The 23,835-nt window shown below is 62.3% G+C and overlaps 1 protein-coding gene across 2 annotated transcripts in view; it reads right to left on the reverse strand.

Annotated features, from left to right (window-relative positions):
• BAHCC1 (BAH domain and coiled-coil containing 1) overlaps positions 1–23,835 on the reverse strand; it is a 60,503-nt gene that overhangs the window by 33,563 nt on the left and 3,105 nt on the right. For both annotated transcript variants that reach the window (XM_021666358.2, XM_064369207.1), the window contains exon 2: positions 2,200–2,379. In XM_021666358.2, coding sequence (XP_021522033.2) covers positions 2,200–2,379 — 180 coding nt within the window. The remainder of the gene's footprint in view (positions 1–2,199; positions 2,380–23,835) is intronic.

The following is a 23,835-nucleotide window of genomic DNA, read 5'->3' on the forward strand; positions in this document are numbered from 1 at the left end:
GGGGCCCAGGCGGGTGGCTCAGAGGCCATGCCCCAGTCCCCTCGTCCTGCCTCCATCTGTGCTTGTCCTGCCCCGCATTCGTGCCCACCCCACCTGACACGGACGGGGGGAGATGCAGCTCGCCCAGCTGGGGCGCCAGGTGCCCAGCGGGGGGGACAGATTAACCTCCTTGGCGTGGCACAGCCAGGGCACTGCAGGCACCGTCCTCCTCTGCTCAGGCCACCCCTGCCCGGAGGAGCTGCTTCCCTGGGACACAGACAGAAGACGCTCAGAAGCCTGGACGCCAGGCGCTCCTGCCGATGCTTGTGGCTGGACACTGGCCTCCCACTCAGCCGGGGACCTCTCGGGGCTCGGGGGCAGATGGAACCGGCTGATGCTGGGCGGTGTGAGGGGCTGAAGGCTGGTAGGGGTCCCGGGGTGGGATGTGGGCAGGTCCGCCCAGGCAACCGTTGGCGAGAAGGGAAGTGAGTGTCTGGAGGCCGTTATGGGTGCTGCCTGCTTGCGGGCCACCGCACACTCGTCCTCTGAGCAGCTCCCAGAAGGGCAGGCCGGGGGCGCCAAGGCAGGTGTGCTACCCACAAACGGCCCTCCTTGCTGGCGGGGTCCCCCGGGGTAGGCGGGGGGCGCAGGGTAGGAGCTCTCTTCTGGCGCAGAGTGTGGGAGATGGGCTAGTGCCACTCTGGACCCTGACTAGGGGCCACCACTGCCAGGAGGGAAACCAAGTCAGCCGGGCCGGGTGGATCTGGGCACCTGCAGCCGGGCCGGGGCCAAGCAGCGGCCATTGTGTCTGTTGCAGAGGGTTTGCTGCGGCTGCTGCAGGCCTCCCGTTCCTGCTCCCCACTTGCCAGGCCACCCTCCTCCCTCCTGCAGACATCCTGGGAGCCAGATGCCATGGCTGGCCGGGGCGTTTGCCCACAGACACAAAAGGCTGAGGCGGGGTGGGGGGTAGGGGACGGGAAGGCGGGTTCCCCACGGCCAGCCCAGGAGCCGTGGCCAGCCTGGTCTCCCCTCCAGGAGGCCACTAGGAGCACAGGGGCGGGAGGAAGGGACAGGGGAGCCAGGGCCGAGGACCCCATGCCGCCCAGCTCGTCCCGAGGCAGCGGCGTCCCCTGCACCCGGGAAGAGGCTGCGCCTTACCACCTGCCCAACGTGTGCACTCTGCACCGAGAGCCCAGATTATTTCAGCAACTGTCCCTCACTCGTCACCTGTTCTGTTTGGAAAACAGCCCCTTTCTTGTTGCACAAAGAGAGGTTTCTCTGCTTCCAGCAGTGCCGGGTGCTAATCTCCCTGCCTGGAACAGGGCGGCGGCGCGGTGTGTGGGTCCGCGGCGCTCTGTAAACACGACGCCCGCCGCTCAGCGGTCATTGAGTTACGGCAGTGCCGGGTGCCAGGAGCGGAGAGTCCTGTGTGCCTGCTGCCAACTGCAATTACCTCTCTGCGTGCCAGCCGCGGGGGGGCTTAACCCTTCCCACGCCACAGGGTTGGGGTGGCCGAGGGAATACCAGCAACTATGGGGCCAGGGGCATGGGGGCCAGGGCCGCTGCCTATGCTGCAGGGCAAGGGGTCTGAGCAACACGGGCAGCCAAGCAGCGGTGCCCTGCCGGGGGAAGGCCATGGGGGCCTTCGGGGGCCTCCTGCCGGCCAGGCAGCCTGAGAGTAGCCAGTGTTGGTGAGGTGCCTACTGTGTGCCTTCATGCTCAGGGCTGTGTCCCACGGGGAGGCAGGTGGCCTAGGAGGAACTCTTTGTCCTGGGCCAGGTCCTAGGGTGGCAGCCTGTGTGTTGACAGCTCTCCCTGCCCCGCCCTGCCCCCCCACCGGCTGGCACATCTGGAGCCCTCCTCCCAGAGTCTGGGGAGGTGGGGCGCAGCCACGGTGAGGGTGCGGCCAGCCCAGCTGGGCCCCACATTTTCTCAGGCCCCCAGAGCCCCTCCTGGCCCCCACGTTCCCCCTTGCTGCCCATCTGGAGCACACATCTGGCCAGGACCACTGCCCAACAGGCCGCCCCTGTTTCCAACCAATCGCTGCCTCCCCAAGGGCTTCCTCAGCAGGGAAGGGGCCTCACCAGAGAGTGCCAGGCAACGCCCACCGGCCAGGTTCCCACTGCCCTGGTGGGAGCCCCTCACCTGCCCCTAGCCTGGGCACCAGGGTCAGTCTCTCGGCCACCAGAGCACTGCTGGGAGCCCAGTCCACCAACTTACCTTCGTGGGAGTGGGAGAACCAGATCTGGGAGGTGGCGGGGTGGGAGCCGCGGTAGGCCTGCTCAGGTGGGGACGAGCTGGGGCCGCTGGGGTGTGCGGAGGCTGCCGAGCCCAGGCTGCTGGTGAGGAAGCTGCCCATGAAAGAGGAGGCTGGAGAACTTCCCATCAGGCGGCTGCTGGCTGTGGACACAGGGCAAGAGTGAGTCTGGGGGCAGCTCCGAGGGTGTGCTCAAGGCAGGGGCTACACCACAGCTCTTCTCCACGGGGGACTCTCAGCCCCAAACTCCCCCAGAGCCTTTGTCTTTAAACATTCAAGAAGCTGATGGTGGGAAAGGCTACCCACATATGCCTTTGACAGCCACACTCGGGGTCCTGAGTCTTTCAGTGGCTCAGGTGCCCTGGTACTGACACTCTCCTGCTGTTGCAAAACCCAAGGATGCCATCTTTGTTACGTCACCACCAACCACCACCACCACATCCTCCACCATTATTACCACCAACTACATCACCCATCACCACCACACCATCACCACCAACCACATCGCCCACCACCATCACCACCAACCACATCGCCCACCACCATCAACCACATTACTACCAACCACATCACCTTTACCGCCACACCCCCAACCACATCATTACCACCATCACCCCCAACCACATCACCACCAACCACATCACCCACCACTATCGCCACCAACCACATTGCCCACCAACCACACCACCCACCACCATCAACCACATTACTACCAACCACATCACCTTTACCACCACACCCCCCAACCACATCAACCACCATCACCACCAACCACATCGCCCACCACCATCAACCACATCACTACCAACCACATCACCCACCACCATCATAATCAACCACATCACCACCCTCAGCACCAACCACCATTTCGCCAATCATCATCAATAACATTACCCATCACCATCACCACCACCATCACCAGCACCATCATCACCAGCACCATCATCACCATCACCATCACCATCATCACCACAAACACCACCACCACCACCACCATCATCATCACCACCACCAACTAGGTGCTGGGTACTCTGCCAAATCCACTTTCAGGGCCTTGGGGAACACCACCCTGTGTATGGGCCTCCTGTCCACAGGGGGAGCACCCTGACTCTCTCAGTCCACAGTGGTGGGCAGCTCCATGGCCTCTTAGACACTGGTGAACTGCCAGCATGCTTGCCAAGAGGGCCAAGGTGACACACGCGGCACCAGGGTGGGCAGGGCCCCAGCCACAGGCCCCATGTCAGCTCCACGCAGTCTTGGCTCCTCATCCCTCTCCCCAGGCCCAACCAACTTGTCAGACAGGAGTGCCCCAGTCCCAGCGCAGGGAGAAACAGAACCAGGGGAAGCTGAGGACAGGAGACAGAGGAAGGAAGGGCGGCGCTGAGGACAGATCCACTCCTAAAATCCCTTCAGAGTCCTTGGGGAGGGGCCCCTACCGGGCTAGCACAGAGCTGCAGATGGTGCTCACCTCTGGGTCAGGTGGGGGCAGCGAGAGGCTCCTTCCTGGGCAAGGCCAGGACACGCAGCACTTTCCCTGGCACCTGAGTGCGGGAAATGGCAAGGCCAAAGGGTCCCATCCAGCCCGGCTCTCCCAGCCCATTGGCCAGCCTGCATCCTCGCTTGTGGCCCATCAGCTGCGCCCCCACTCTGCCCAAGTCCAGCGGCCAAGGCCAGGCTGAGGGAGCTTCCCTGGGTTGCCACGGCTACCAACTCCTGCACGCGGAGGACACAGCACACGGAGATTTCTGCACTCGAGGCCCTGCTGCTCCGTGGGTGGTCTGGGGCTGCCACTGGTCGGCCCCCACCCCTGCCAGGCGCCCTGGCACCTTGTCATCTTCATCCCACGGGCAGCAAGCCTGGCCTGGGACCATCCCAGGGACCAGGGGAGCCACTGCTGCCTCAGGTAACAGGGACGTGAGGCTGAGCGTGGGGCTAGTGGGGGTCTGCAGGGGCCCAGCCCGAGGTGAGTCAGGACAACCATTCCCTGGCCCAGGAGGCAGGGGGAATTTGTGAATTTCTGATGCCTCATCCAGCCTGGCTTGGCCCTGGGAACTTCCCAGACATGAGGTGACTCAGCAGAGGCGGTGGGGCCTGGGGGGCTGGGGGGTGGCTACCCTGCAGGGCCCTGGCAAGGTCCTGCTGTGCTGCGCCAGTTCCCAGGCCCCTTCCCCTCCAGTGTGTGAATGTGGCCGTGGGGACTCAAGGGGCCCCTCCCAGTCATGGCAGCAGAGAAGGGTCTGCGAGGGCCGGCGGGGGCGTGGGCTGAGCTGGTCTCTGTGGCGGGTGGGCGGGTGGAGAGGAAGAGCTGGCTAAGGAACCCGCAGCAGGCCCAGGCTCAGGGCAGGGGGCGAGGGTGCCCCGGAGCCAGGGACTTCCCGGACCACAGGACTGGGACTGCCATGGGACAGGGCCAGACCACAGGCCCGGCGGCCAGGGAGGGGACTCTGGGTTGGGAAGGGAAGTGTTGGCTTCCCCTGCTTGGGGACCCTGGGGCATGCCTGTGGGGTGAGTGTGGGCTCCCCTCGGAGCTGGAAGCCTGCCGCTGCCTCGCCCAGGCCCGCCTCAAGTCCCTCAGGCCTTCCCGCCCCCACACCCTCCGGGGGAAGTCCCTCCCGCCTCTTCCTCCCAGGGATGGTGGGAAGCTGGGTCTGGAGAAGGGACTTCTCCAAGATCCTGGCCTGAGAACCCCGTCCTTGAGCTCTCCCACACCACGCCAGGCGGGGGCAGGACACAGCCTCCTGTCCCACAGGGCCCTCAGTGGGCCATCAGCCTGTCTCTGGACTCAGGAGCCCCCGCTGCGGTGCCCTGAGCCCCCATTAAGGAAGGGTCCGTGGCCCCAGAGTCTGGGAAATAAGAGGGAATGGGGCAGGGGCCCAGCCCAGCTCCTCCCTGATGCCTGATCAGCCCTGGCCAAGCTGGGGGCCCCAAAGTGCTGTCTGCCCAGTCAGCCAGGGCCGCTGACACGGGGGTCTTTTTCACTCCTTTTCCCCCTTTCATTCTGAAAATGGGCCATTGGATTGCCGTCTCCCAGGCATACAAACGTCACAGCTTTGCATTTTCACCATAGTACGCTCAGGTAACAGAGCACAAGAGACGCCAGACACTGCGGCTCACACCTGTAATCCCAGCGCTTTGGGAGGCCAAGCTGGTGGGTCACGAGGGCAGGAGTTCAAGACCAGCCTGGCCAACATGGTGAAACCCTGTCTCCACAAAAAATACAGAAATTATCCAGGCATGGTGGTGCACACCTGTGATCCCAGCTATTCAGGATGCTGAGGTGGGAGAATCGCTTGAACCCAGGAGGCGGGGGTTGTTCCACTGTACTCCAGCCTTGGTGACAGTGAGACTCCAGCCCCAAAAAGAACGAGCATCCTGGGACCCCTTCTGGGCGCAGGTGCACAGACACTTCTCCAGTGTCACATGGCACGCTGCACTCAATTTCATGCAGGTGTCCTGGGCAGACCCCACCCACCCCCACAAGGGGACTGGGGTGGCCTCTGGCAACCCTGGCTCATGGCAGCAGCTGCCGCCAGGGCTTCTCACTCGCCACTGAGCAGGCCAGCACCTTGGAGGCAGAACCAGGCTTCTGCCCTTCACCCTTGCCCAGGCCGGGCCTGCAAATGGCCGAGGCCTCTCAGAGGCTTAAAGGGGTGAATTTCTCCCCTGCTGTCCTGGCCTTGGCTTGAAACTCAAAAGCAGATTCTGCAGACCCAGGCAGGTGGTCACTACTGTGGTGACCGCTGCCAGTGTGGGGGAGGGGACTGCTGGCCACCTGAGGCCTTCCCTACCCCATCAAGTTCCTGAGGAGCCCAGGAAACCCCAGGACAGAGCCTCACGCCTCTACTGCCACCTCCAGGAGTTTGGGGATGGCAATGTCACTGGCCAGCAGAGCCATGGGCAGACCTGGCTGCCACCTCCCCAGCCCCTGCCTGCCGACCAGCGGTCAGTCCCAGACAGAGCTTGTGCCTGGGCTCCGACCAGGGCCAGACCACGTAGGCCAAGGCCAGTCGGGAACCGGGCTGAGGACTCTTTCCTGTTGGCACAGTCCCTGTTTACCAAGTGCTGTGGTTACCAGTCCAGACGGAGGCAGCTGGGGGTCCAGGGAATGGGTCTTGGCCTAGGCCTCCTCAAGCCAAGCACCCCATCCTGGCACTGCCTGCAGTGGCACCTCCCCTGCCTGGGGCTTCAGACTCACGTGACCTAGTGCCACCATGCTCCAGGGTCACAGGCCCACCACAGGGCTGGTACGAGATGGGGCATGACTGAGTCTAGGCCGCCGGTCCAGGCCTGTAGCCCCAAGTGCTCTGCTGGGGTTAAACAAGGCCTGTCCCCCTGCCTGGGGCCGCTCTGCTAGGCTTCCATCAGTCCTCATCACAGGGAGGGAGGATTTTCCTGGGGAAGGGACCAGTAAGCTGCACGTGATCTCAGTGGGGGCCACCGAGGACTGCACCCTGGCCTGTGGCCGGCACCCTTCCCCCAACTCCAGATCCACGGCATGCTCTGGCCCCAGCCCTAGGGCCACCCTAGCTCTACCCAGACGCCGCAGAGGCCCGGCTAGCTGAGGAAACCGCTTCGGGAGATGGCAATGCCAGGAGGGCTGTGGCCACCCCCTAGGTGGCTCAGGTCCTCGGGCACAGCCCCATCCCTAGGAGGCCAGTGTGACCCGGTGCCCAAGGTCCAGCCAACTAGACCAGGGGGCAGCTGCTGTCCCAGGGCGGCCCAGCAACAGGAGGGCTGGGGAACAGCTGCACGCCAGCTGGGCTGGGATCCCGATGCCCACTGAGCCTGGCCCGGGGCTGCTGGGTGGGGAGGCCGGCACACAGCCGTTGGGAGCTGGCCACATGGGCTGCGGCTCAGGTGGCCCTAGTGGCCAGGATGGCCGATGGGAGCTGGCCTCCTGCCAACCTGTCTGCCAGGCCCCCTGCCATGGGCGAGAAGGTCAACACGTGCTGGGCGGCTTGGGGTAGGTACACAGCACGCTGGAGCCCAGGGCTCCAAGGAGAGCCGCTCCCTCCATATGGGTCTGTGCCACCCACCGTGCCATCGGTGCCACCCACCATGCCATCGGCCCCACCCGGGGTCCTCAGGACCCACACAGCAGAAGCTGGGCCTGGGCGACGAGGGAGCCAGGTGCCCATGGTTCCCCACCCCACTCTCCTGCCAGACTGACCCTGCTCCGCCCTGTGGGGCCAGCCTGAAGGCAGAGGGGACGAGAGGCTGGCAGGGCCTGGGAGCCGGGAGAAGCGGGCGCGGAGCCGGCAGAGCGAGCATTTGTTTTGAGTTAAGTGAGCTGCCGAGACGGCATCCTCCTTTTCTGGAAACTGTGAAATGGGTTGTAAAAAAAAAAAAAGCCTCGCTGAGATGGCGGCCGCTCCAAAGAAACAGCGAGGCCCTTCCCAGGCTCCCGGCTCCCGCTGCTTCCGGAAGCCCAGCTGCCGGGCTGCTGGCATGGGCCTCCCCCTGAGTCTGGCGGCCGCACCCGCCGCCCGAGCCAGCTCCCACCCCCACCCACACCCGCTCAGGCGCCCCCTTCCCTCGGCAGGGCTTCCTCTCCACGCCTTCCCCGCCCCCGACAGGGCCCGCCCAGCCCGGGGACACCAGGCTCCCCTGGCGCTGTCCGGGAATGGAGTGATGGGCGGTCCCAAGCACCCTTCCCACGAGCCAGGCCCCCAAGGGAGCAGCGCAGGAGAGGAGGGAGGGAGGAGGAGCAGTCCCTCGCTGGCCCTGCCCCGCATTCCTCATTCCGGGAAATGGGGGGAGGACTCACAGGTTCCTGCATGGATAAGGAAGGGAGGGCTGGCCTGCTTGGAGGCAGGGGTGCAGCATCTGACCATGTGACTACAGGAAAAAGAGTGAGCGGCAGGGTAGGGAGACCAGGTCCTGGGGTGAGAGGCCGCTCTGGGACCACCGCCCCCACCAGGACACCTGAAGCTGCCGTGGCAAGGGCTCGAGGCCCAGCCCCACCTCCCCCGGTGTGCAGGTGACTGCAGGCTCAACACCCAGACAGAACCCAGCGATGCTTCCCCTGCCCCAGCCACAATCACTAGCGGCCCAGGCTCAGGATAATGCGGGGTGCGTCTCACACTTGCGTGCACTCACACGAACGCACATTCGCACACACCCACATTCACGCACTCATTCGCGCACACTCACGCTTGCTCGCGTGCACACACACTCGTGTGCAGGCAGAGGCGGGGAGGAACTGCGTGTGAGACTTGTGGGTCGTGTCTTGTGTGTGCCCACACAGCTAACTGTGCTCGCATGTCCTGCGTTGAGAGGCTGCACACACGCACACGTCTGGGTGCGCACCTTGGCAGACTCCGTTCTCGGGCACGGCAGCCACAGAGCTGGGCGCATTCTAAAGATGCTGCTTCCCAGGGCTCAGGCCTCCACCAGACTTACCCCCTTACTGGCTTGAACCCTGGGAAAGGCTCCTGGCCTCTACTATGCCCAAGGTGGCATGGAAGGGGCACCGGGATGAACAGCTGCCCTGGGTCGGGGCATGCCTGGGCCCATTTGTGGTGGAGGGGAACCTGAGCCTCCAGCCTCGTCCAGCACCCCCCCCAGCGCCCTGCTGCCTGGGAACCAGTCCCCGACCCCGCACAGCTGCTCAGCGCAGATCTGCCTCTCCTGGGGCAGTAAGATCCCAGACCCGAAAGTGGCCCTGGAGTCTTGTGGATTCTGGGGGCAGCCAGCAGGCCATGTGGCCAGGCCCAGCTCCCCTCTACTGAGGAGAAGCAGGCGCCGGCGTCCCTCAGGCTGTCCTGGAGCCCTCTCCAGGGCCCGCAAACCGTCCAGACCTGGGATGGCCCCTCCAGATCCCACACCTGCTGCCAGCAGAGGTCCGTCTGTCCAGCATGGCTCCCTCCACCTCTGGCGGGACGTGGGGTCTGAGCCCTGGGAAGCAGCATAGCGTCGCCTCTTCTGCCCCCACAGCCTGGAAGCATCTGGGGTCGACTTGGCCTCATGGGGCCACCAAGCCACCCCACCCTCTACAGCTCCATGAAGGAGGCTGGACAAGAAGCAGAGGCTGAGGCAGGCACAGGGAGGGAGGAGTCACAGAAGAAACGGACGGCGGGGGGCAGCGAGGGAGGGGCTGGGGGAAGGCCAAGAACACACACCCAGGCCCAGCCGGGATGGGGCAGCCTGCTGGGGGGGGCACCCACCCAGGAAAGCAGCATGCCACCCGGGAAGCCCCTTGGCTGGCTCAGGAGAACCTTCCAGAAGCCTGCGCTGGCCCAGAGGCAGCATCGCTCAGGCCTTAATAGGAAAACTCTGCGGTCGCCGTGTCCTGGCCCAGCCGGTGTGGAAATGGCTGGGAGGTGACGATGGCAGGGGATGGGCTCAGCAACCGACAGAACTAATAAAAGAAAAGGAAAATCGGATGTACGTCTGGTTCTTATTAAAAGGGTAAATTTAGCCCTTTGGCGAGGGCAGGGGGCGGGGAGGCCAATGCTCCCCACGGGCTGCCCTCGGTCTCCCTCCAGAGAGAGCTCTGTGCTGAGTGACTCAGAAAGGCCATGGTGGGGGCCGTGGGCGGTACAGGCTGGCTCCTCTCTGCTTCTCCGGCTCTTCACACCTTCTCCCATGCCTCTCACCGGCTCTCCTGGGCGGGCAGGTAGCCAGGACCTCCCCTTGCCCCCAAGACACTCCTGAGGGCCATGGGGCGGTTGGCCAGGGGCGTGGGAAGGCGACCAGGGTGGTCAGAGCCACTCCCTTGGCGCCGCCGCAACCTCCAGCTGGATGAGTCTCCTCCGCCAAACCGAACACCTCCCATCCTGCTATCAAGAGAGCCAGCTGCTGGGAGACTGACCCCCGTGAAAATGTCAGGGGCACACACACGCCCACCCCAGCCCCGGCATCCACCATGGCCCATGGGTCCCCAAAGAGCAGCAGACACCATGTGGACACCCATCCTTCCCTGCCCTGACCCTGGACATGTCTGGTCTCAGCTGTGAACAGGGAGGGGACACAGGACAATGGATGGGGACACAGGGCCTGCTGGAGGACACCAGCCACAGGATGAGCCCCAACTGAGCTGGCAATGGGGAGACCCTAGTGTTCTGGGTGGCCCTGTGTCCACCAATCAATGTGGTCCTGCTGACCGGCCCCCCCATCCTCCAAGTGGACCAGCCACAGTGCTGGCTACGAGCCTCTCCTCCTGCCACCTGGCCCACACAGGCAACATCGGTGACACCGCCTCCAGGCCAGAGCAGCTGGACAGGGGCGGGCAGAGGCAGGTGCAGGCACGGGGTGGCCAGGGGGCAGGTTCTGACCCTCCTGTGTGCTCACCCAGGCTTGTGGACATGCACACACACACATGCACACGGACACACGCACACACCCCTCCTCATGGACACACACAGACCTCCCCATCACAAACACACACACATACCCCCAGCCTCGTGGACACGCACATACACACCCATCCTTGTGGGCACTCACACACACAAACCCCCATCAGGCCTTTTACACACACGCTCTGTTTCCCAGCCTGGCCTGCCTGGAGGTGTGAGGCCTGCCATCTCCTTGGCACGGTGGGGTGCTCTGCCCACAGCCAGCCTGGGCCATCCATGATGGTTCTGTGGGTAGTCACAGCCCCCATAACTGGGGTCCCTGCTCCCAGGGAAGAGAGACGCTGGTCTGTGTGGGCTTCAGCGGGGCTGGGGGCAGGTCAGGGAGCAGAAGCAGCTGCACACACTGTGGCCACCATGCCCAGTGTGGTGGCTGCTGTGTCGGCCAGGAGAGCTCCACCCGCCACCCAGAGGGTTCAGGTCATTCCTGCCCCGGCGCGAAGGGCCTGACTCCCAAAATGAGGTTGGCCCAAGCTGTGGTATCCCAGGAAGGGCTGGGTGGGGGCTGGGGCTAGCATAGCTCGCTGCAGGCTGAAAGGGCACAGGCCAGCCCCCACCCACGTGCCACCTTCTGTCACTTCCCAGCCTACTGCTTTCGGTACAGCTGGCTCCAGCCACGTGGGGCCTCACATCCCTGTTCTCCTCCAGGGGGATGGATGGCCCTTGCCAAGCTGTTTCTCAGGGCTTGGTTCACACGCAGCCACCTCCGGAAAGCACAGCCTACTGTCCTTCACAACCATCGTCCCCACCACTGCTGCAACCCCGAGGGGCTGAGCACGCCTGGCCCTGCTGTGTGGCACAGAGCTGGGCATGGGCTCCCGGCGAACCCAGGGTCCAATGAGATGGGTGAAGGAGAGAAAGGAACCAGGAAGCTGCCAGCGGACACATCTCAGAGGGTGGGGTCACCCGGCCGCGCACCCTCCTCCGGCCCCCTCGCCCTGGCCAGTCCCCAGTCCCCTGCACAGCATCTGGGTGGTTCTGGAAGGGGGCCTAGGGCGGGAAGGGCTCTGATGGGAATCCAGAACAAACGTGCAGAGCACAGCGCCGCTGGTGAGGACGGTGCGCCGTGGTGGGTGACGGCTGGCCGGGTGGGAACGCGACAGGTCAGGGTGGGGAGATGAGACCACCCCGGGACGCAAGGAACAGTGCGGCGGCGGCCACAGGAGCCAGCAGGGCGGGGCCCGAGGGGGGGTGTCCCCAACCCACCCCCATCCCCAGCCCCATCCCCACCCCCAGCCTCACCCCCACCCCCAGGCCCACCCCAGCCCCACCCCCAGCCTCACTCCCACCCCCAGCCCCACCCCCAGCCTCACCCCCAGCCCCACCCCCAGCCCACCCCCACCCCCAACCCACCCCCACCCCCACCCCACCCCACCCCCACCCCCAGCCTCACCCCCAGCCCCACCCCCAACCCACCCCCATCCCCACCCCCATCCCCACCCCCAGCCTCACACCCACCCCCAGCCTCACCCTGTCCCAGGTCTTGGGCTTTGGGGACACGCGGTGAGGCTGTGAACTCCGGGGAGCCTCAGTCCTTCCTGGCCTGAGAGAGGGGTGGCGGCGGCCACACCATGTCCTCCCCATGGCTCCGCGTCCTCACGACACACATGGTCATCTTGTTCGTCTTATTCTTCACCTCACCCTTCTGAGGTGAAAACTCGGTGTCTAGGAACTCTGAGGTGAGCGGGTGAGGCGGGCTGCTCAGGCAGGGATCCCGCACCGGCCAGCCTAGCAGAGGGCTCCAGGATTGGGGGGACAGGGCTGGCCAAGGGGTGTCGGGGCCCAGGCGGGAGGCCCAAGGGAGAGAAGGCCCTAGTGAGGTCCAGCAGCTCCCGGCACCCTCAGCACCTGGCCCTGCAGCCCGAGCTCTGCCTCTGTGGGGTCTGGGCTGCAGTGCTGGTCACTGGCATGCCCTCGCTGGCCTCACGGACCACTGGGAGAACCAGCCCCTTCTGAGCCTCTGCCACCCGGATGAGACCTGCCCGAGGGTCAGGGCGCCGGGCGCTGGCCTTCACTAAAGGCGGTGCCCCACATTGCTGCCCCTGCCCACAATAGGTCCTGCCTCAGGAGGAGCAGCTCTGCCACAAAGTGGGGCTGCGGGGGGCCATGGCTGGTCCTGGGCAGGTGGCCTGGGGTGCTGTGCTGGGGCTCCCCAGAGTGGGTCAAGGCCCAAAGGGTACCCCCACAGCTTCGGAGCAGAGTCTAGAGACCCACTCCCACCATGCGGGTTCAGCTGGCCAGGGCCACGGCCTGCTCCCCATCCCAAAGGCACCCAGGTGGGCTGGGGGAGTGCCCGGTGGGCCTGATGTACCTGCTGACCCCACCCAGGCAGGCAGCTGGCACAGAAACAGAAGGAGAAAGTGCCAACCAGACCAGAGGGCACACCCCAGCACCCCACAGCAAGCCCTGCACCCATGCAGACGACACCCTCACCTGCTTGTTCGTGAACATTGCTGAGTGCCCACAACATGCCAGGGTCGCCCACTGTCACCCTGAGCCCAGCCTGGAGCCCAGGGAAGCCGAGGTGGTCCCAGCAGCCCGCCTCCTGCAGGGCCTGGGGTCCTCGCTGCAGCGCTCTGAAGCCTCGTGCCTGCCGCGGGATCAGCCTGCTCTGCCGGTGGGCAGGACGTCCAGGAATGGACCCCCCCACGGTGCCGAGACGACACTGCCTGCATGGACCACACTGCCCCGGCCTGGGGTGGGGACGATCCACGGGTGTCCGGAGGCCTCTGCTGCAGAGAGGACAGCCCAGATGGACACAGTGGTGTGGGGCGGCGGGGATGCAGAAAGGAGGGAAAGGGGCAGGGATGGACGAGGCCAGCCTCACCTCAGCTGCGCGGGGCCGGAACCGGACACGGGGGTAACAGAGACTGAGAGGGAGAGAGGCTTCCAGTGAGCCCGGGGCTGGCACTGGCCAAGTCACAGGGAAGGAGGCCGAGGGCACGGGGCAGAGGAAAGGCACAGAACCCCGAGGGCAGGCCTCCCCCAGCCAGCGGCCAGAGCAGGGAAGGCTCGGTTGCCACAGGCGAGGCAGCCGCAGCCATGAACAGGTCCTGATGGTCCACGCTGGGGAAGGGGAGGCCGTGACTGCTGGGGGTGGCCTCAGGAAAGGCCCCGATGACCCTGTACCCTGTGGTTCACCTTTATGTAACCACCCCGGGGTGTGGGCGGGCCCTGGGCTCGTTTCTAGGAATAGGATGTGGCCGAAGTGACAGCCACCCACTGCCCCTCCAAGGTGAGGCTGCACACGCTGCACCGAGCTTCTGTCCTGTCCTCCTTCTAGTCAGCAGAAGGGTGGGCTTGGGAGGGGACCCCCACAGTTGGGTCTGGAGATGTCCGAGGCCCCAGCTAACACCTGGCCCGAGTCAGATTCCTGACTCACAGAAGCCGTCAAACTGTCACTGTTTGCTGTTTTAAGCTGCTGAGTTTTGAGACAATGTGAGACAGGTCACCGCTACTCACACACCGAGAAGCAGCAGAGCCACAGCGTGCGGTGGGGCGAGGACGGAGAAGGAGCCCTCGGGAAGGGACGGGAAGGGCCGGGACGGAGAGTCGCTAACTCTGGACAGACCTGCCCCGCGGGCAAGTCAGCAACACGGGCTGAAGTGAGGCAGGCCGAGGCTGGTGGCTGCTCCTCGCCCTGGCCGGCGGCCCCCGGGGTCTCTGACCAAGGTGTGGGAAGGCCCCGAGGCCTCTGCGGCCACAGGTCTCCCTCTGGCATTGGGCATTTCCCGGGGTATTCACCCAGCCACCTCCCAGCTGAGTCCTCCAGACTTCGGCACTTTGGATTTCTGCTAAGAATTTACCACCAAACTCAGCGCGTTATGAGGGCTGGATGGCCTCACGTGCGGTTTCCAGTTCTGACTGTATCTGCATTTACACACACTGAGAGCTTCTCAAGGGTTTGCCCCAAAATGCATTCCCATTTAATTTAGTTTTGGTATTAAAATAAATTAAAAGTTTATTTTAGGATACCCAAAGGGATGCGAAAACTCTGAAAGAGGGGACTGGCCTCCAGGAAAACTGCCCACAGCGCGACCTGCTGGCCGGGGGTGACCAGGGCCCACGGGGGTGACCAGGGCCCACGGCTGGGCCGGCTGGACGGGGCAGCTCTCCAACTGTGAGACTCGGTGTGTCCGGGGGACCACAGAGCTGGGCTCCTTCCTGCCACTCCAGTGCCAGCTCACTAGCCGGGGATGGCGGCTCTGCCACCATGCCCCCTGAGATCACCAGCTGCAGACAGAAACCAGGCGGCCTGGGGGCCTGGTCCTGTTCTCATTGTGCCCACACCTGGGCCCCTGTGGCCTGTGTCACGCTGAGTGCAAATGCCTCCTGTGGCTGGGCTCCCCTTGCAGGCAGGGACACGGCGGTGAGCGCAGAGCTGGGGGGAGAGTGACCAGGGTGTGGAGGGGCAGGGGCCGGGGGGGGCGGGGGCAAGGGCTTGTCCAGAAGGACCTGGCTGAGGGGTGCAGGTTGTGGGTAGAGGCAAAGGCCCGGAGACCAGGGAGGTGGGGATGGGGTCCCAGAGCTTGGGGACTGTGCCAAGGCCTCCCCGAGCCTCAAGTCTGGGATGCCTGGCAGGGAATCACATGCCCTGAACCTACACCCTGGGACACCCTCTCCGGGTGGCCAGCAGCCCACCCATCTTCATGGGTGCTGGGTGGAGAGGCCTCTCAAAGGAGGGAGGGAAGGAAGGGAGGGAGAGAGGGAGAGAGGGAGGGAGGGAGGGAGGAAGAAAGAGAGAAAGGGAGGGAGGGAGGAAGAAAGGGAGGAAGGGAGGAAGAAAGGGATGGAGGGAGGAAGAAAGGGAGGGAGGGAGAAAGGGAGGAAGGGAGGGAGGGAGGGAGGGAAGGGAAGGCGGGTGGAGCTGGCTGCCAACCTCAAGGACCCCGCTCCCCCAACTCCTCCCACTGTGAATGTGGTGGCCGATGGAGCCAGCCGCACTGCCACCCACAGGCACTGGTTCCTCCTGTCTCCCCAGCCTGACTCTCAGGGCCTGGACTGAGGCAGGTCCAGCTCCTGTTGCCCGTCTGGGCTCAGGGTTTGGAGACTGCCAAATGCGGAGCAGGCCTGGTGCCGGCGTGGGGGAGGTGGCGAGCCCTCCAGGAGCCCCGCCGGGCACCCCCAGGTGATGCAGAGCCTCGGCCTCTGCCCGGGGCAGAGATGGGACATGGGCATCTTCGGGCATGCAATGAATGGGGTCACGCAGAGGACGGCTGCAGGGCTGAGGAGGAGACAGTGTGACCCCAGAGAGCGGGGCTGCCGCTTGGGGCCGCGGGGAGGTGCACGGGAGCCCCAGGCCTTTATGCAGACAAGGGAGAGCAAGGACGTAGGCGTGGCTCCACAGCCCTCCTGCCCTGGGAGCAAGTTAGAGGGCTCAGAGGCCCGCCCCGGGGGCAGAATGTGTGATGAGAGGCCACCCCTCCCCGGATGTGGGGGGAATGGTCCCCCCCACTGGCAGAGAGCCCCGCCCCCCCCCCCCCCCCGCTCACTGGCACACCCAACCTGACCAGCACCATGGACATGAGCGGCCTGGTGACAAGTCCTGGTGCCACTGCGTCCCCCTCGCTGGCACAGCCCAGCCTGCTGGGGAGGCGCTCACAGGGCCAGCCTGTGGACAGAGATGCCATAGACGGAGAGGGAGCTGGTTCACGACTGGCCTTCTCCCTGGACCCTGATTTCCCTCTGGGGTGGGAAGGGGAGCAGGCCCATGAGCAGCCCTCCCCAGGTATCCCTCCTCACCCCCCAGTGCCCTGTGACCCAGAAGAAGCCACTGGCTGTTGCTCCCAATCCCAGATGCATCCCCGTGACCCCACGTAGACAATCAAGGTGTTGCCTCACAGCCCCAGCCCAGGCCGTGAGATGAACAGGACCTGGCCCCCAGGCTGTGCCCGTGCCTGGCCCTCCAGGACCCTCCTTCACAGCTGTGGGCCTCCTCCTCCAATCAGGCCACTCAGACGGGGCCGCTCCAACCAGCCTTCCACCAGCCTTGGGGGACAGGAGCCCCACCCTGACTCCTGTCTCCCACCATCTCGCGTGGCGCTAATCAGGACAGGACAGCTCCATCTGCCAATCCCCTGGGCGCTGACACCCTTTGTGGTGTGGCGCACTCAGCCTCAGGAGCTGCCATGGCAGCTGAAGATGCTCTGGGAGGCCAGGGACGCTGCCACAGTCCCCAGGCAGGTGGCCACGCAGCCAGTGTCTCCACGCCATGGGCCAGTCCGGGGGGACATCTTGATCTTTAATAAAGAGACCAGAGACCCTGACTGGGCGTCTCGCCACCGCCACCTCCTTAGTTTTCCCAGAGTCGATCATTCACCTTTCCCAGGGTGCAGGTGAAATCCTAGGGAAAAGACCACAGCTCTTCACACCACCCACGTGTGCCTGTGCGTGCCACCCGAGCATGGATGAGCACTACGCACCAGGGCAGGAGAGGGAGGCCAGCACGGCTCAGCCCAGCTCCAGGGATACGAAGGGACAGAAGGACACGACCCTCAGACTCAGGACCCTCCAGTCCCCTAGAAAGGTGTCTGCTGTCTGGGGAAAGGCACGGGTCCTGAGCAAGCCAGCCAGGGGGGTTGGGCAGGGGCTTCCGCCAGGCTTTGTGGGACAGATCCTGGCGGGTGGTCAGGGCTGAGAGGTCACAGAAGGGGACGAGAAGGGCTACAGGCCCAGGGGTGCTGCTGTCAAGGACAGCTCAGCTGGCGTGGAGGAGGGGAGAGGTGACCAAGGAGCAGTCAGGGACCCCGCTCCACCTAGGTGCATAGCAGGGTCACACGGGGGCTCTGAGAGGACGTGACGCCGGCATCAGACCTTCAGGGTGGCAGGGGCAGGCACTGGGGATTGTAGAAGCTGCCCAAGCAAAGGGCTGGGCAGGGGTAGGCCCCAGGAGGGCAGGGCACAGTGGGCAGACATGGTAATGGGGCAGCTGAGAGGTGGGGGTGTAGGGCGGGAGCCCAGGGGTGGTAGGCAGGTGAGGCCTGGGGTAGCCAAGCCTCTGGGAACCCCTATGACCTCAGGAGCAGAGAGCTGGGGTGGAGGTGGCCACAAGGGACAGGAAGCAGCACTCATACAGGCAGTGGCTTCCAGAGTGACCAGACAGGCTCAGACCCGGCCCCGGGGCAGTCGCCATGCACTGCAATTGATCTTGACGGGAACACCCTCGTGCCAAGCATGAGCTCAGGAAAGGGCAAGGCCAAGTTCAGCTGGAGCCGAAGACGGGTTCCGGGTCCACACAGGGGCAGCAGCAGGAAGTGGGCTGGGGAAGGCATTGAGCCACAGACGGTCAAGCGGATGTGGGGCTCTGCTCCCTCCCGCAGGTGGCCAGGAGCCAGGAGCCGGGAGACGGAGGATGGAGCTGGTGGGAAGGACGTAGAGTGGGACAGATGCCTATGCTGGTCACCAGGCAGCCTGGCTTTCCCAGGGGCCACTGGAGTGTGACTCCTTGAGGCCCACCTGTGAACAGTGTGTGTGAGTGTATGTGAGCATATGAGCTTGAGTGTGCATGTGTCTACGCATGTGCGTGAATGTATTAGCGTGTGTATGAACATGAGCATGTGTGCGAGTGCATGAGTGTGTGTATGAACGAGTGCGTGAGTGTGCGTGAGTGCACGTGTGTATGAGCATGTGTGCGTGTGCATGAGCGTGTGTATGAACGAGTGCGTGAGTGTGCGTGAGTGCACGTATGTGAGCATGTGTGCGTGTGCATGAACGAGTGTGTGAGTGTGCGTGAGTGCACGTGTGTATGAGCATGTGTGCATGTGCATGAGCGTGTGTATGAACGAGTGCATGAGTGTGCGTGAGTGCACATGTGTATGAGCATGTGTGCGTGTGCATGAGCGTGTGTATGAACGAGTGCGTGAGTGTGCGTGAGTGCACATGTGTATGAGCATGTGTGCATGTGCATGAGCGTATGAACGAGTGTGTGAGTGTGCGTGAGTGCACGTGTGTATGAGCATGTGTGCGTGTGCATGAGCGTGTGTATGAACGAGTGTGTGAGTGCATGAGTGCACGTGTATTAGCATGTGTGCATGTGCACGAGACGTGTATGAACATGAGTGCACGTGAGTGTGCATGAGTGTATCAGCATGTGTGCGTGAGTGTGTGTATGACCGTGTGTATGAGCATGTGTGCATGTGTATGAACATGAGTGCGTGAGTGTGCGTGAGTGCACGTGTGTATGAGTGTGTGCGCGTGTGCATGAGCGTGTGTATGAACGAGTGAGTGTGCATGAGTGCACATGTGTGTATTAGCATGTGTGCATGTGCACAAGATGTGTATGAACATGAGTGCACGTGAGTGTGCATGAGTGTAGGAGCATGTGTGCGTGAGTGTGTGTATGACCGTGTGTATGAGCATGTGTGCATGTGTATGAACGAGTGCGTGAGTGTGCATGTGTATGAGCATGTGTGCGTGAGTGTATGAACATGAGTGTGAGTGTGCATGTGTGTTTGCATGAGGTGTACATAGCCACACCTGTGAGTGTGAGCAGCTGTGAGTTTGATCACTGAACCCGGGACTGGACCCCACTGGGATAGCCTTACTGGGATCTGCAGAGTGCGCCTCGTCCAAGAGGGGGCGGCAACTCAACCGTCCACAGGGCCAGGAAGCCCCTCCAGACGGCAATGTCTGTTCCTGCCTGAGACGGCGCCTGCCGCCCCTGCACAGCCCCTTCCACACCCACCATGGCGCCCCCATCCCAGGCTCGGGTCCCCTGGGTCTCAGGTCTGTGCATCCTCCATCTCTCCTTTCCTGGATCTGCTCACCCTCACCCAGGCCACGCGTAAGAACAGGAGAGGCCCCTGCTTGCGGGAGTCTCAGGGGAAGAAGGCAAGCTTCCACTGTGCCCCCAGGACGGGAGGGAGAGGGAGTCACACCAAGACCCGACTTCCCTCAAAGACGATGTGTCGCAGGCTGGTTTCTTTCTTAATGTGGCTAAGGCTTCTCTTTTTTGGTGGGGTGCCCCAAGAAGGCACTGCCCCCCCAGTGTCACCCTCTGCCTTGGGGAGCCCACCCTGCTGCTCAGAGGACCCTATCAGAAGCACACATATTCCCCATTTCTAGAAATTTCCACCGGAAAGCCGTATCCCTGCACTGAGCCGGGGGAAGGGCTGCTCTGTGGCTCCTCACAGTTCCAGGCGGCAGGGGGTCTCCCGCAGACCCCAGAGAAGGGGCAGCACTTCCGGCCAGCCTCAGAGTCCCCTCATCTCAAGACACTGGATTTTTTGTTGGGAGATCCTAGAGGAGAGGAGGGGAGGCAGGACCCCAACCCACCTGTTTGTCCCTCCCTTCCTCCCCACTGCAGGTCAGAAGGAAAAAAACCCACTTCCTGGCTGGTCCGATCTGGAACCTAATCGTGTGGACAGCTGCAGCATGCCAGCCCGGCTGGCTCCCAGCTTGGGTGCTGGACACCTCCCCTCCGGACCTGAAGCTCACTGCAAACTCCACACCCACCTCATAACCAGGTCCTGGGCCCCGGCGCCTCTACCACATCCCCCGGGCCCACACCCAGCGCCCCTGGGTTCTTCAGCAGCAGCTGTTCCAGGGCCACAGGAGGCAGTAACGTTATAGATGACAACAAACTGGGGCAGCCCACTGACAAATAGGCCTGCGTGAGCGAAACGGTATATTATCCCATAAAAACGTCAGCGGGCAGAGCGGCGGAGCTGGAGCGGAGTGCGGTCCCACGCCCCAGGTCCTTCCAGCCCCATCCTTTGCAGATGGGCCTGGGCTGGGAGTGATTTTCCAGATACCGCACGCTGGCTGTGATTTTGTTTTTTGCTTGTTATATTGTATCTTCGGTGAGGGGAAATAAGGTCCCAGAGGTTAATGGGGACAGGAGAACCCCAGGGCAGCCATTCCCTGGCGGGTGGGGAGGGGGCCGACGGTGGGGGGCCCCTGCATAGCAAGTCACCCACCTGCCAAACAGACAGGGGCGTGCCCAGAGTCCAAGCCTATTCACAGCACATCTGCGAGGCAGGGGACACCCAGGGAGGCCACCCCACCTCAAGGAGGCTACCCAGGAGCTGAGGGTTTTGGACCTTCCCCTGGACAGGCCAGGACGAGCCTGCCTTTCTCCTAAGGGGAACAGGCAGTGCCTGTCTTGAGGGAGGGCTTCCGTTTGGAAACCTGTCATTCAAGATGCACCTATCAAGAAGGCAGGCACCTTCTGTTGTTTGAGGGTGTCAGGAGAGCAATGGGGCACTCCATAGGCTGGGAGCTGGGAGGTATTCTCTGGAGGGACCCCTAGGCAGAGGCTGGCCCCACTGCCCCACAGGAGGAGCCCAGGCATCGCTTCCACCCCAGCCACTGGGCAACCAGGCCCCTCTGAGAGGGCCACTCCAAAAGAAGGCGTGTGCCTCGCACTGAACTCAAGGGGTCAGGAGAAGCTCCAGTGGGGCTTTGGCCATGACAATCACAGTAGCTGCCTCACAGGATCGAGAGGGCAGAGGACAGAGGACAGCTCCCATTTGTTACGGGCCTATATTCAGATATTTATGGTAGGGAGGAAGGGGGGTGCCAGAAGCCTCTTCCAGAAGGAAGGGCAATGGGGCACGGCAGGGCAAGGCTTCCTTCCACCCGGAAAGTACTTATTCCCAGCAGCACTGGCTGAACTCTATCTGTGCTTGGGAATTCCCAGCCCAGGGACATGGACAGTCCCAGGCTCAGACCCTGGAGCTAGATCAGGGTATTCTGGGAAATGTAGTCCTTTGGGAGTTGGGAGGGCTCACCAGGATTTCTGGGGGGCATTGAGTTAAGAAACAGCCAGGAAAGAAGAGAGAGCAGAGGGAGGTGTCCTTACTCCAACCCCAGGGTGGGTGTTTAAACTACTGGGAGGCGGCTATATATAAACATCTGCTGCCTCAAAAGACACCAGAGGCCAGGTTCCATGGGTCACACTGGGAGGCCGAGGTGGGTGGACTGCCTGAGCTCAGGAGTTCAAGACCAGCCTGGGCAACATGGTGAAACTCCATCTCTACTAAAAATACAAAAGATTAGCCAGGCCTGGTGGTGCGTGCCTGTTATCTCAGCTACTCGGGAGACTGAGGAACGAGAATCGCCTGAATCCAGGAGGTGGAGGTTGCAGTGAGACGAGATGGCACCACTGCACTCCAACCTGGGCGACAGAGTGAGACTGTCTCAAAAAAAAAAAAAAAAGATACCAGACGATGCTACCATTCTAGCCTCAGATCATATCCACAGTGGCTTTTCTGATCAAGTAGTTCTGGGGACTCTTATTTTAGTGGGGAGACCTAGAAAGTCCCCAGAGAGGAGGGACCGCACCCAAAGCACCCAGGATGAAAGCGGCATTCAGCGATTCCCACGACTGCTCTCCTCTGGCCTCTGCCTCCGGACACACAGAGAGAAGGGGCACAAAGGTGCCCGCCAGGAGACAGGGGTGCTACCTGCTGTGCCTCGGCCTCCCGGAGAGGCTGCAGCCGTCCCAAGCGCTCGCATGTTATTTATGCTCACAGCCAGCTCTGATGACATATGTAAGTTGACAGCGGACATCCTATCAACTTGCTGGAGTGTATCTTGATTGTTAAAACACTCTTAAAGGTGTACGATCATTTATCAAATTAAAATAGCCGTGTCTTGCCAGTTTCTTTTCCACCCGCCTGGATGGAAACCCCCCGTCTCCATCCTCCTCTAGCCTCCTGGGTAATCTGCCCGTGCACCCAGGCCCTGCTCCTCAGAGGTCAGTGTCCCTGCTGCCAGGAGCCCCGGCCTCAGCATCCCCTCCCCACTCTGGCCCAGGCCAGGGCAAGCCCACTAATCGCCAAGAAATGACAAACGCCAGAAGCCCCACCAATTAAATTTAAACTCATGCAAAGCTCAGTGGCTAGTAAATTATTATTTTTATTAGCTTGAACCAAGTTCCCGTAAGAGAGAAAGTCAACTTGAGCCCATGAATGGGTCTTGTATAATTTATTTAACTCTGCGCTCTTTGCCAAAGCCTGGAATATTTTTAGCTCGTTCTGTTGTTGGCTTTGGCTTTTTTATGTGTGTTTCTGAGGGTATTTTTAGCCCCATCTATGTTATTCTAACAGCCTCCTATGCATTTTGTCCTGTCTGTGGGGGCTGTTGAACCCTGTCTCACAGGGAGATGAGGGAGATTTCTAAGAATAACCGGGGAGCGTTCGGGGTGCGCGCGTTTTCCAGGGGAGATGTGCTCTTTGCACAACGCCGCTCCCTGCCTGCCTCACTAATTTGCCTTATTACTCACGTGACCTGGATATTCCTACAGAAAGCGTGGCGGCTCCACACAGGGATAATCAGACGTGGCGGCAGCACCAGCCCCACTGGGGGAAACCCACATTCCAAACGGGGCTTGGGCAGGGCGGGCGTGGCAGGCCACGGCTGCCGGTCCACGCAGCCCCAGATTCCCCGTAGCTCCTCTGGGCTCGCGGCAACTTTGATGTCTAGCTCTGTCACTTATGGAGCAGGACGGGTGACGTCTTTGGAAAGTAACTCTTTTCACACCTACTTAATGTTGGTAACTGTTGCAGAAACACTCCATCGTGTCATGGAGTTAATGAGGTATTTAAGAAAATGTATTTTTTCCTTTACAAAAAAAAAAAAATCACATGATGGGGGGAGCCTTTGATGGGTCTTTTCACACAAGGAAATTCTCTCTTTTTTTCCTCTACGGAGTTGGGGGTATTTTTTGGTTTTGTTTTTTGGTGTTTTGTTTTTCTTTTTTGGAGATTGGCGGTAGGAAGCACTTTTTTTTTTAGCAGGAAAGGAGTTTGCAGTTCTCCCACCAGAAGGAGCCTCGTTCTCCCACAACACCTCAGGCTCAGAGCACCTGGTTTCCCAGGCCCCGGCAATTTATACCCCAAAGAAAACAAGAGAAGGGGCGGAAGGGGAATCTGAGCAGATTATTGAAACCAACATGAGAAATAGCGCCTTGGTGGAAGCCTGGCCCCTGGAGAGGGGAGGCGCGCCGACCAAGACAGACAGGACCTGCCAGCCAGTAGCCGGGAGGGCGGGGGCTGCACACGACGTGGGCGCCCAGGCCGGGGCTGCCTCGGTCACACACACACTCCCATCACGGGTGCCAGCCCCAGTGGCTCCAGGCAGTAGGCACTGATGAAAAATCTTGGGTTGGTTCTTGTTGATTTCTCTTTTTTTCCCCCTAGATTTCACAGCTTTGCCTCCGGACCATCTGTATTAGAGACAAAATCTCACACTGAACTAAAAATAAAGATTCCAAACATTTTAATTGCACCTTTTGGTGACAAG

This window comes from Aotus nancymaae, unplaced genomic scaffold (assembly GCF_030222135.1).
Source record: "Aotus nancymaae isolate 86718 unplaced genomic scaffold, 86718_ANA_hifiasm-v0.15.2.pri h1tg000089l, whole genome shotgun sequence".
Classification (NCBI taxonomy): domain Eukaryota; kingdom Metazoa; phylum Chordata; class Mammalia; order Primates; family Aotidae; genus Aotus; species Aotus nancymaae.